General features: G+C 38.4%; 1 protein-coding gene across 2 annotated transcripts; it reads right to left on the bottom strand.

The window, feature by feature from the left end:
• Window positions 1–1,257: 1,257 nt before the first annotated feature.
• GPR85 (G protein-coupled receptor 85) lies at window positions 1,258–4,373 on the bottom strand. Of its 2 annotated transcripts, none has more exons than XM_060156015.1 (3): window positions 4,308–4,373; window positions 4,028–4,143; window positions 1,258–2,919 (listed from the first exon to the last, which is right to left on the bottom strand). In XM_060156015.1, the coding sequence occupies exon 3, from the start codon at window positions 2,747–2,749 to the stop codon at window positions 1,637–1,639; it is 1,113 nt and encodes a 370-aa protein (XP_060011998.1). In that variant the 5' UTR covers window positions 2,750–2,919; window positions 4,028–4,143; window positions 4,308–4,373; the 3' UTR covers window positions 1,258–1,636. The 2 variants fall into 2 exon arrangements, with proteins under 2 accessions (XP_060011998.1, XP_060011999.1); XM_060156016.1 differs by having other exon boundaries at window positions 4,028–4,140; window positions 4,308–4,364.
• Between the last annotated feature and the right edge of the window lie 8,977 nt (window positions 4,374–13,350).

Raw genomic sequence — 13,350 nt, 5'->3', positions numbered from 1 at the left:
ACCAACTAAGCAGGTTTACATCTTTAAATATTACTGGCTTTGTAAGAATAAATAGGATAAATACGACAAAAGCTACCAAATAATGCTTTTGCAGATAATATTATTTGTCAGTTTATCAGCTTTAGGTTCCCCATCATTCATGCATTTTCAGTTCCAGAATATAGTAGCTACAAAAATAAAGAAACAAAACCATAATAAAGCTAGTCTTCCTATTTTGTGCTTGCCTCCCAATTAAAAAAAAAATTAACTGCCAAAAATGTAAAATTTATTCCAAGAAAAGTAACAGGCTACACAAGTAAATTTTGGCAAATGCAACTTTATATTGAAATTCACACATCTGTATCTTGAAGAATGAGACTCACAGACTCTAATGTATTTCTGAAATACTAGAAATCATATTATAAGCTTTCACAAGTTAAAACTGAAATAATTTAAACGACCAATACACTGAATGTGCAGAAAGTATAAACAAGACTGTGCCTTCGGTAGAATAAAGGCTTTACAAATTGTGCAGGATGTCATACTAAGGCTGTGGTCTCCCCTTGACAGCTGACTTAAAATATAAACACACATCAACTGCCTCCTTCTTAGAACTTAGTTGTAAGTTCTTCTTACAACTCAGAAGAAAATCTCATTATCCCAGTGATGTGCACCTTAATTTTCAAACCATGTGAGGAAAAAGGAAAGAGTATTAAATGATTGTCCATGCACTTCCAGTTGCATGACCATGACCAGTTACTGATTCAATTTCCCATGACTCCAGTTTGCTCCAGTGCTAAATAAGATGAAAGATACTAGATAATCCTTTAAGGCAACATGTGTTTATTCTGCATTATTAGAACTGCTCAGTTGTGACCGGTTGGTACCATTAATGTTGCCTCCCAGACCAGTATCTAGTATTTGTAAAATATAGATGAATTGGAAAAACTTTATACCAAATCAACAAAAACCACATAATACAGTTCGATGCTAGCAATTTCACTAGTAGGTAAGGAAAGTGGTATTTAGAAACAGTAATGTATTAATACAAAAAAAGTAAACTCTAATTGGAACCAATATACTGCTTTGGAATGCTCCCCAAAACTTACAAGGCGATTTTTTAAAAGTGTGGTAATCCAATAATTCATGGCATGTCTTTAGTGAATTACAGTACTTTAAGTCCCCAAATATTTTAGTCCTTGCAAAACAATAATAGTATGAAATGTTTTAAAGTCTTCAAACTTCTAAAATTAGTTTTTATCAACACATTTACCTCATGTCAACTTAATTTATTAAGATGTCCAATGCTAATTGGTTTTTTTTTTGATGTTTTTTCGTAAGTAGTGATATACACAGCGTTTAGCACTGATACTTAGCACCTGCTACTTTCATTATCTAGTTTTCAACCACATAAAGAAACTTAGGGCAGTGGTTCAGTCCTTTCGTAATTACAAACCTTCGCCGGCAGTCAGCAGGATCACTCTGAGATTTAAAATAGGATTATAGGTGAACTATTGCAAAGACTGCAGAATGTTGCCCAAATCCTTATAACTGCTGATCCCATTCTTGATTTTCTTCTCAAGAAATGGCTACAGGCCACAATTGCTTAGCAGAGAAGGTTAGTGTTTCACAAGGCTAAAGATGTACAGATGCTCCTTCATATAACACAGTAAGGTTCCCTTGGTAACCTGGATTTTCTGCAGTAAAGAAGGGTTGTGCTGAAACAGCGCCTCAGCTCCCTGTTGGAGAAAATGCAGACAAAAGGATTGATTCCTGCTTGGGCAAAACTCATCCAGACAGCAGCTGTTAGAAATCCCCCTGGTACTACAGGCCCTCTTGCAAAAACTCTCCAGTAACAGGCCACCAGGTAGGGGCCCCACAAGGTTAAGAAGAGAAAAGTCATTATATAGAACATTCTGCTGATTCTTTTCTCCATTTTGAACTCATCTAAGACCAATAGCCTTCTTCTGCTCGTGGTGTTTGCATTTTGCCTGATGCCCAGCAAGGTGGGTGGTGTGGGACCCCTTCCAAATCCTGCTAGCCAATTGGCAGCTGCCTGGCCACTGGCTCCAGGGCCATGGAAAGTCCAGTTCTGGCTGACTGCTGCTACAAACTGGACTGGCTTCATTTTCCTTCGGTCGTGGACAAAAAATATCAGCTTGAGGTAGACAAGCTGTGTAGCTAGGAGGATGAGGGCAAGGAGCAGCATAAATCCTAAGGAATCATTAGCCCTGAAGGAGCGGTGTTGGAAGGTACATTGATCTTCTTCCCTAATGAATGAGTAAGTGCCCACATCCAGAACTGGGGGGAATGCCATGGCCACAGACAGAGTCCACACCATGCAGATCACAGCCAGACACGTCCAAAAGGTCAGCCTCTTTGTATAGAAGCGGTGATGGGCAATAGCTAAGTATCTGGTGACACTGATACAGAAGAGCATGAAAGCCGTGTGGAAACAGGACAAAACCCCCAGAAAGGCAATCACTTTGCAAGTCAGAGTCCCATAAGTCCAGGTAGAGCCATTTTTGACAGAGTTGAATACAAATGGGAAACAAATTGCAGATCTGAGGATATCTGAACAGCAGAGATCCAACAGGAAGTAGTAAGGTGCTCTATGCAAGGTCTTATCTTTCACTAGCAAAATGGAGATCAGAAGGTTGCCCACCACGCTGACTCCTATTATGAAACCCAAGGAAGTCAGTTTCAGAAAGGCTGTTAGAGGAGAGAGATTTTGCAAAATGTTGTCAGCTGCATGGCTATAGTTCGCCATAGATGGATGGAGGATAAAGATACAGCCTCAGTCAAGTCTCATGATCTAGATATAAGAACAAGGAAAAGATATATCCATGCATTTTACTGAAAATGTAATCCACAAAGAGAACTGATCCGATCTGCAGTCATGCTTCCTCTTTTCTTCCATTTGATTTGCCATCAGAATATCTGGAAAAAAAAAAGAGCTATCAGTTCTAAAGTTAACAAGCAATGATGTCAGGCAGTGCTAACATAAAGCTGTTCATTTATGGGGAAGCAAATAAAGTTTTAATTTTGAATAATATTATTTGCTTTAGTATTTTTGCTTGAGATTTCAGAGAATTGGCTTGTTCAGTTTTCTGAGCTAGATGAATTTTAAAATGTCTCTATTTAAAAGAACATACATTTGATTGGGCACCTTTAGGAGAGAAGGAATAAAATGTTCCCCAATTGTAAAATATGCCAGTCCTGGAGTTAATCACTAGTGTTGCAATGGAATCTACAAGATTGCTAATAGGAGACAGAGAAGAGACAACCCACATTTATCTGAGGTCTGTTAGTATCTGTCAGTGTTTTCCCTGCAGCTTCTCTGCTGATATGGATCCAAAGAACCCTTCCAAAATATATGTCTTTTGACTCAAGTGCCACTATTCATGCTGCATATTATAAGAGGAATATTTGTTGATTCATCTTAAAGCATGATTTCAACATTAGACTTCTAAATTAATAGGAACTTGTCCCAGGATTTGATGTGATTTAATCTTTTGTCTTTCCCTCCCCCCCCCCATTTTTGGCAAATCTTTTCTCTTTTAAACCCACATGATTATTAAAAATGGTTAATGTAAATATTGGTCAGGGAAACACCCAGAGGAATAATGCACTTACATTTGTAGACCGGGGCTGCCTGAATTCAAATGAATTTAACATGAACCTGTATTTCTTGGGCAGTTAAGCTTTTCCCATTTACACTGATTATCTTCGTTGCAAATCGCAAGTGGCTTCATTTTAAAACAAAATGCACATTGTCTCCTAGGTGTTGGGGAGCCCCACCAGGGAAATCGGCTTTCTCTGTTATTCCCACCAAGCATGTTTCCTTTGCCACTTCTCACTTGCCCCGGAATATGCTGATAGAAGCCCAGGCAACACTGCGTTCGATGATTTTAATTTCCCCACCGGTACATCCCCGGGTAAATACCGATCGCATCATGCAACATTACGAAACCTGAAATCCGCCACCCCTGGATTTATAATGGGGGGGTGGAGGAGGGGGAGGGGGAGAGAGACATGCATTACATACGCGAAGATGGGGAGAGATTGCTTCTGTGCTGCAAGGGAACTGTTCCCGGTGATTCGCAGTCTGATATTCCTCAGTCTTGCAACGCTTTCCAGAAATGGAGCTCTCAGTAAGCCCTACTGAAGATGCATTGTCTGAATGTACTTCCATTATGCAGTTTATTGTCAAAAAAAAAAAAACAAAAAAAAAAAACTCAAGGAGGGCTCTTTCCCGGTGAACCTGCAGTTTCATCAACACTGTGTGCCCCCTCCCCCCAAACTTAACCGAGAGTATATCCTCCTACCTGTTGGTGTTGGATATCCCGACAGACTATAGCTTCTTCTTTCTATAAACTGCTGATTTTTTTTTTGCCTTAGTGCCTTGACTGAACATCCAGGCAGGGCTCGGCGGCGCCTGCGCGCTGGAGCCTCCTTGAGCTCCAGCCGCGTCCTCCCCTGTCGCAGCGGCACCGTCTCCCCCAGTAACGCAGGGGCAGCGGCGGCGGCGGCGGCGGCGGCAGCGGTGGCGAGGGCGGCGGCAGGGGGCTACCTCAGCCTCTGTGGAGCCAACAGGAGCCCCGACCCTTTTCCAGAGCGGGCTGGGTTTATTGAATGTCCTGTCCTGTTGAACTGGCAAAATTGGCCTGTCCCCTTGCGGCTGCTTCTGAACTTTTCCCTCCCTGCATTGGGAGTGGGGTTTGGAAAGGCTCGTTCAGGACCTCAGGCCCACCCTCTTCCCTTAGGGCAGCGCACCCCGGAGCCCGGGGTGCGCGCCTCCACCTCAGCTTCCGGGAACCCTCGCTTTCCCCATTTTCCTCCATGCTCTTTTAGGGCGGTCCAAAGCATTGGGAGCTTCTTTCAGCTTTCTTCTTTAATGATTTCCCCAGCTGACTGCATTTGCAGGTTAGCTTGGTGTGGGGGAGAGTGGAGGGGAGGGGAGAAAGGAAAAAGAAAGGAAAAGAAAAAAAAATTTTTTTTAAAAAGAAAAAAGGCATAGTCAGGAAAAATCTTGTCAATGGGGAAGAAGGGAAGGCAGGTTAGGGCAGCCCTTTGTTAGTCTTCTTCTGTTCTTCAGTGCACGCAGATATGCGTTAAGTAGGAAGAAACTAAGTTCAGAGGGAAGCTGCAAAATGATTTATGTCCATTCTACTTTAACGAATATGACTATAGAACGAGGCTTACACAAATTTTAAATGACTGCTCCTTGCATTCCACCCCACCAAGCAATAGCCTTTCTTTTGCTTCTTGCAAGTAAAGCTGACCAGTAGATTGTAATGTCACAGCAGTTGTATGTATGTGAGTTTCCTTCCCCCCTTTGTTGTTAAGGAAGAAAAATACTAGGAATATAACGATTCATAAAACTTATACCCGTCCAAAAGGTCCGGTGATATCACACGACAGTACATAGCCTGACACCTGGGTGCTTAGGGATGTCTCTGGAATCATGGATTTCCTTATTTTACCATTTCGTAAGAATTTTGTTTGTGGGGGTGGTATAAGATTTTAAACGACAACTCCACCTCCAAAAAACGAGCAGAAATGCTTTCATTAATTCCCAAGGTAAAACGTCTGATTCTCCTCCTGCATGCTTATTGCTTTATAATAATCTGTTAATGAAACAGAAAAAATAAAGATCTTCTCTACAGCAATAATTTGATCTCCAGACAGCAGTAAAATACCTCATTGCTGGGTGGTGAGATTGTGACATTCGGGGGAACTCAAGCCAATCAGCATACAGATAATATGGATTAATTTACATATTGTATTTCTATTGGACATACCGAGGAAAAGCTTTCTCTGTTTAAAGCTTAAAAAGATTAAAAATGAATACTTCACTGTCATAATGTCACAGTCATGTTACAGTCATTACAAAATGCCCTATGTTGGTAATACTGAAATGAAGTTACATTTTCCTGATTTGTTTTGGGATGTCCTAAACCCAGTTAAGAAAAATAGATAATGATTAAAAAAAAAAAGAAGTATCTCTTCACTTTGGCGTTCCCTTAACCTAGAAAAATCAATTCTACAGCAGTACTGGAAATAACTTGAGGGCATTTCGATTCTAGTGAAACATTCCACTTTTTTGCAAAACAAATAAATTCAGAAGTGTTCAAAACTATAGGTGGGTTTGCAACTTGTAAGTGAAATGTCAAATTCATTTCTGTGAAACTACAAATCAATTCAGTTTGTTCCTTTTTACTTCCCAATTAGTGTCCCAATGTACTTTGCAAAGAGTTATTATCTCCTGAATTTAGGGAGAAAAATCTAGAAAATGTAAACTTAAAAAAAAATTTTAACTAGAAAAATTTCTAGTTAAAAAATCTATAGAATAAGTGACTTAAGTTTGCTGAAAATTCATGATTGGCCCAATCTTAGGTGGTATGGATTAGGGAAGAGCTATTTAAAAGTAAATTAAAAGGATGACTGCACAGCCTGCCCTTGAGGCAATAATTTACTCTGCCAAAAGGTATAGGACCAAGATCCAAGATTGATTCCTTAAAAATGAGGGAGGGGTTATGTGTATGCAATATTCTTTCATATCCACAACTCACGGTATATTAGAGCTATTATTTTCCTTTACAATTGAGTGCAGTTACATCTATTAGTTCTTCGGTTTTTACAGCTGTTAGATGAGAATGTCATTTTCTTGCCTCACAAGGGGGTTTAAGAAATTAGTGAGATATTTTCCATTTAGTTCATTAACTCTACTGGAGAAAACATGGAAGCCTGCATCTTTCATCAACAGAGATTTTTAAAAATATATTTAATACGTTAATGGACAAAAGCTTCATATCATCTACAGATTCTCAAATATAAAATTATCACTTCAGTTGTTCAGATCATAACCTTATTTGATCATAGCTAATTTCTTTTTGATTCCTTATATCACCAAACCTAGAAAAATTGATTTTCAGGTTGAGAGTAAAGAGACAAAGCAAACAACAAAATACTATATACCCTGGGTTTGAAGGATTCTAAAAGTTTGAAGAAGTGTAACGGTTTTCAAACTCTCGTCATATTACATTTACTGTATTGATCAGTGGATTAGGAAGACTGATGTAATCTGCTTAATTTGGTTCTTGTAATATATACAGTTTTTATTTCAAGCAGCAATTATCTTCTTTTCAAAATTAATTGGACATGTCCGATTTTTGCCAAATTCACAGTCTCATGATGGACAAATGCAGTATTTTTGTTCTATGCATTATGTGAATATGTGTCAGGAAGTAAACAATCCTTCACAAATGCAGAGAATGATAGGCTAGGATAAGCGTTCTAAAGATTTTGTGACCATTCATTTAAAGTACTATCTCTCCCACTTAACGCCTGTCATTAAACCTTTAAAAATATGTATCTTTGATAGTCCCAACTCTTAGTAAAGTCTAAAGTTATATATGAAAAAGAAGCTTCCATAAAATTTCTGGATCTTGGTAAGAATGGCTCTCACCAGGGACTTTTGCGCAGAAACATTTTCTAATAGATTATTAAAAAAAAAATCACTAACCTAGAATAAGTGACCAACAGAAAGGGAGAGTATGCATTTATATTTTGAAAATGGTTTTCACCTGCTAGTCTGTGGCAAAAAATGACCTTTTTCACAGGGACATCTAAGTAACTGAAAGTTTCTAGGGGGCTTTGTACTCATGCTTGAGGAACAGAATGGTGAAAGAATATACTATACCTAAAAAACTGCCACTGGATTTAAAAAATCATGCCTCTGGAGTTTGGAATAACCATAAGTGTGAACACCTCAAACAGTGAGATTTCTTCAGAATTTTAATGAGTTTTTAAAAGATTAAGAATATGGCATGTTTCTTTCCAAAATACTAAAAGTTCATTTGTCAGATTTTTCTCTTTACTCTGTCACAAAACAGGTTCCGATGTGTAAATATAATACATTTAAAAATTTAAAGCTAGCATCTCTAAGACCTTCCTTCTCATTTTAAGATCCAGGCTTTTAAAACTTAGCAATTTACCTTTTCTGATCTTTATTGTTCACAATTTCCTTCTCTCTGAAAACTTTAAAACTTGTTCCTTTATTTAATTCATTTAACAAACATTTGTTGAGGTTACTCTCTAGGAATCACTGTGCTAGATCTTGCAAGAAATGAAAAATCAAGACATAGGATCAGTGTACAGGCAGTTGCATCAATGTAGGAAAAGCCTGAACTGGTAGAAGTTGAGGGGGTGGAATGAACAGAAACAAAGCGATAGATCTGATTGGTAAGAGAAGGTAGAAGCTGTGTTTTTTTGTTTGTTTTTTAATCAAGTGATTAGATAAGGGAAGCAAAGGAGATTGAGGAGTAAGAATTGACTCTAAGGTTTGGAGCTTGGATAACTAACTGGGAGATAGGAGATGCCATTAACTAGAGGTAGCAAAAGTTAAAAAAGGGGGAGCTGGTTTGGTAAGGAAGATAATGAGTTAATTTTAGACAGATTGAATATGAAATGCTGGTGGAACATTTAAATGCTGATGTTTTATATGCAGTTGGAAGTGAAGACCCCAAATTCAGGAAGTACTTATAGGTAGGTGATGGTGGAAATAGGTTAACTGTTGGATGACATTGCCAAGGGAGAGACTGTTGAGAGGTAAGGTTGAGGTTAAATAAATAAACAGGCCCATCCTTCTCTTTCTGAACAAACTGCAAAGCTAAGATAATGTCTATATTTACGAAACAAGATGGAACATGTAAGAACCACAGCTAGAACAAAGGAAGAAACATCAGTGTCATAGACCTTGAGGGAGGAGAGAATTTCAAGGGAGGAGTGGTCGTCAGTATAAATTGTATCTAGGAGGTTTAAAAGGATGAAGGATTAGAAGATATGATTGAATCTGGTGGTGAGGAAATCATTAGCAGCCTTGGAGAGAGCAGTTTCAGAAGAGCAAGTCACACTGAAAGGGATTAACAAGTGAGGGGCATAGGCTTAAAGGCTTATAAGGTCAGGTTCAGAAACTATTTTGCTATTAATGACAGCACTGTTAGTGATGAAGGTTTTAATGAATTCTCTTGATGTTTTGTGAACAGTGTTAGTTATTTAAATAAATATAGCATGCCTTCTTCTTCTGGAAGTCTTTAAAACTCTTCTTCTATTACGCACTGTTTAAATGTGATGCTGTGAATGAGAGCAAATGCAAGTTTCCCTACCATGCCTGGTAAAACTTTAGAGATTTGATCAAAAGCCCTTGGTCTATTAAAATATTCTAAGTTGTCTCATTCTTTTTTGTCTTTTTTTTAAAGATAAAGTTAGTCTCAACCATGAAAAAGAGAAAAGTGACCTATGTGGTATAGTTTGAGTGAGTGTCGTCTGTGGGTGTAGGGGTGTGTGTGTGTGTGTGTGTTGGAGCGAGGTAGGGAGGAAAAGCAAGTGTTGGTAAAATAATTAAGAATTGGGAAATTTAATTTAATATTCAGGTTAATGGAGAGTCATACATATCTTATATGGATTATAAATTTTCACAGAATAAAAATGCAATATAATTTTAAAAACTCAAGAAGTCTAAGACATTTTTTTCTTTGATTATTCAGGGTTACCTCAATAATACAGTGAGTTAAGGCCATTATTATAAGCACCAGTTATATGATAATATGAGTGGATTATGGTTATTTAAGCTTTTGTGGTGTTTAGCTTTTTGATAAATGGGCATTATTAAAACATGGCTGAAAGTAAAGAACCTTAGACTCTAATTTAAGAGCTTCCCGTAGTAACTGTCCAGTCCTGCATTCTGATTTTCTGGTTAGCCCTTTCACTTTCATTTCTCCTAATTTTTAAAACTTTATAATTTTCTCTTTACAGAGTAATAATTGTATAAAACAAGGACAAACACAAAATTCCCATACTTCATAAACATGGTTACTACTTTAACGTGGTTAACATTTGGTAAAAATAAAAGTGTGATATCTGCCTAATTTTACATCGGAAAGGACATAAGTCCTGGCACAACATTATTTCATTCCTTCTATAAATGTCAGTCTCCATCAGAATAGGAACCCTATGAGAGTTCAGACAGTATCTTATTTTGCCCTTTTCTTCCCTGGTGCCCAGATCCAGCACATAGAGGGCACTCCACCCTTTTTGTTGAATGGGTGATTATGAACCTACTACATAAAGGGTGCTGTGCTAGGCACTGTGAGGAGGACACGAAAGAAAAAGAAGAAAAAAAACAGTGACACAGGCTCCAGCTGAACTCTATGTTTTCTTAATTTAATAAGGCTGGGATAATTATTTGTATTATGGGCAGAAAGTTTTCTTGGCCAAGGATTTACTCTGGATTTGGGCAAGTTTTGTTTGCTTCTTAGCCTTATTACATTAGCATTTACATGATTCCTTATTTGCCTTACTACTTAATAATTTCAAACCATTTTTTAATAACAGTGTCTGTCATGCAGATTATGAGCCAAGAGCAGAAATTTATGCTTTGAGCTCCTAACCTGGTGCTCACATACATGACAGAATATCTCAGCTTTTATCTGGCCTTGGACTTACGATCATTACTTTTTTTGCGGTACGTGGGCCTCTCACTATTGTGGCCTCTCCCGTTGCGGACCACAGGCTCCGGACGCGCAGGCTCAACGGCCATGGGTCACGGGCCCAGCCGCTTCATGGCACATGGGATCTTCCCGGACCGGTGCATGAACCCATGTCCCCTGCATCCGCAGGTGGACTCTCAACCACTGCGCCACCAGGGAAGCCCTGATCATTACTTTTTTAACAGCCAAAAGGGTGGTGTGTCCTGAAAACAAATTTAAATCTGATTTACCAATACAGAAGTGAAAACTTGATAATATAAAAAGAAAATTTTAAATGATGAATACTCTTTAATTTTGCAAATGGATTTTCATAATTATAGAACAGACAGGAAAAGGGTTGAAACAGAATCTGGCCATTTAGCTACTTGGAAAAAGACTTCACAAAGGTGATATTACTCTTAGGTGAAAATCAGGATTATCTTTTCTTACACTTTGTCTTCTTTTTAGAAGATATTCCTTTCCCTCCTTTACCAGGCATAAATTAGAGCTGAATATAAGAGGTTCTTCTATAAAATAGTGCTGATTTATCTCATTAATTGAATACAATAAAAAAAGCTAAATCATTCTTTAAGTCCTCTTAGATTGAACAAAGCCCAGAGCTGATGATAGAGTTTGTAATCCTGGAACAAGGAGGGCATAGAAAAATGCTTCCAACAACTTGAAATAGGATGATAGCTCACTTTCAGAAGGTGGTAATGACTGAGAGTGGGTGTATACAGTTTCACCATATAGAATTTGTTTGAGATTATCTTTCTCCTTTATCTGATCTAGAATCATGGCATGGTATTGACAGTTGGTATGTGATTTATAGCAGTTTTTTTCTGGCACAGCTATCGTTAATGGGTCATTAATCATTTCCATGGGGTATGAGGAATACTGTTGCTTGCATGTATTATGAAAAATGTGAGTCTTGTTTATAGAGATTCAAAATACCAAATGCCTTATACCTCTAAACTCTATAGTCTGTACTGCTAACTGTTACCCACCATCTCCTTGAATGTCACTGTGCTGTAGAGAGGTGGGCAGGCTTAACAAGGTGGAAATGGAAATGGTTCCATGCCAAGAGTTCCAATATTTGAAATATTTTTTGACTGTGGATTTTATATCACTTGATCCCAATTAAAACTGTAGAGTAGAGCTACGATTGTAGTTGTTAGTTGTTTGGGCAAGCAGTTGTCTAAGAGATACAGACCTGTGTTAGGTCCAGGTAAATAATCTGTCCTCCTGTGAGAATTCTTAGTGTGGAAATTTCTGACAGTTTTAGTTGGTGTAGTGTCTCCTTCAGTCACTATGGGGTTGTGGTGTAGCTCCAGGACTGCTGTCCTTTTATTCTATTTGTATTAAATTCTTTAACAATCAGGAGTCTTTTTAAGCTTCCAGGTCTTTACTATCAGGTTTCTTCCAGTGGAACCATGGATCTCTTGAGTTTCTTTCATAGCAAATCGGTCAGTTAATTAAAAACAACAAATCCATCATTTAAAATTTAAAATTCTCTATTCATTAGGTATTCACTGGTTCAGGTATATATACTGTGTGCAGGTCCAGGTATATTTATTGCTTAGCATTATATAAAACAGTTCCACGTACATTGGTCCTTCTGTACCAAGAAGCTTGTAAGTTCTTGAGGCAGGGACTAAAAGCCAGTTTGTCTGTACATAAGACCAGGGAATGTTTTCCACTACACCATGCAGCCTTTTCAACATTCAGCCTCTGTTAAGCCAAGTCAGCACATGCTTAATCTGCGCCCCCACTTACAACCTAAACAGTTCTAAAATTTATCTTCAAAAGGCCCTTATCAACAACATATATAAAATGTGCACTTTTATCCTGGGGCTCTTCAAGATTTCACCTTCCACTTAAAAATTTTTTTTTACCCATTCATGCACTGTTTTTTGCGGTACGCGGGCCTCTCACTGTTGTGGCCTCACCCGTTGTGGAGCACAGGCTCTGGACGTGCAGGCTCAGCGGCCATGGCTCATGGGCCCAGCCGCTCCGCGGCATGTGGGATCCTCCCGGACCGGGGCACGAACCCGTGTCCTCTGCATCGGCAGGCGGACCCTCAACCACTGCGCCACCAGGGAAGCCCTCATGCACTGTTAATTCCCGTAAGTTCTAATGGGAATTAAGCACACAAATCCTTGGCACTTGGTTGAAAAACTAGGAATCATGCAGAGACAGCACTTTTGTATATAGCCTGCTTATAATCCACTCTATAATTGGTTTGTTTTTTGTGCCATCTGGCATTGAATTGGTGAGATTCTTGCTGATGTTTCATGATGTCCTAGTGCTGTAGAAGATCATACATACATTGACATTTGGTGAAGAGATGGACTGAAGGTTTGATTCTACTCACACACTATGTTCAGAATGATGTTTTAGTAAAGTCAAAAATCAGGATTGATACATGCCAACATCACCCTCTAACTTGGGCATATACACATATGCTCAATATTTAACTTTGTCTCTCAATAATTTTGATACTGCATAGCTCTATGAGTGCAAGATTTCTGTCTATGTTGCTCATCTTTGTGTCCCTGGTGGCTAGAATAGTACCTGGCAAATAATAGGCATTTAGTAATTATTAGTTGAGTAAATATTTCTGTTAAAAACATCATCATAACTAAGAATTAAATGCTTTTTCTTTTACATATATTTCTTCTACTAAATCTCCAAGTACGTATGGTACTTTGAAAATGAATTAAAGAATAATCTCTTCCTTCCCCTCAGGAGTTGTACCATATATTATGGCTGAACTCTTTTTCTTATAATATGCTCAAATAGTTCTAAGTACAATATGTTCTAGAGAGCCCCAAGTCAA

Source organism: Lagenorhynchus albirostris, chromosome 8, assembly GCF_949774975.1.
Source record: "Lagenorhynchus albirostris chromosome 8, mLagAlb1.1, whole genome shotgun sequence".
Taxonomy (NCBI): Eukaryota; Metazoa; Chordata; class Mammalia; order Artiodactyla; family Delphinidae; genus Lagenorhynchus; species Lagenorhynchus albirostris.
The sequence above is the reverse complement of the archived record's forward strand: the minus strand, read 5'-3'. Positions and strand labels throughout refer to the sequence as shown.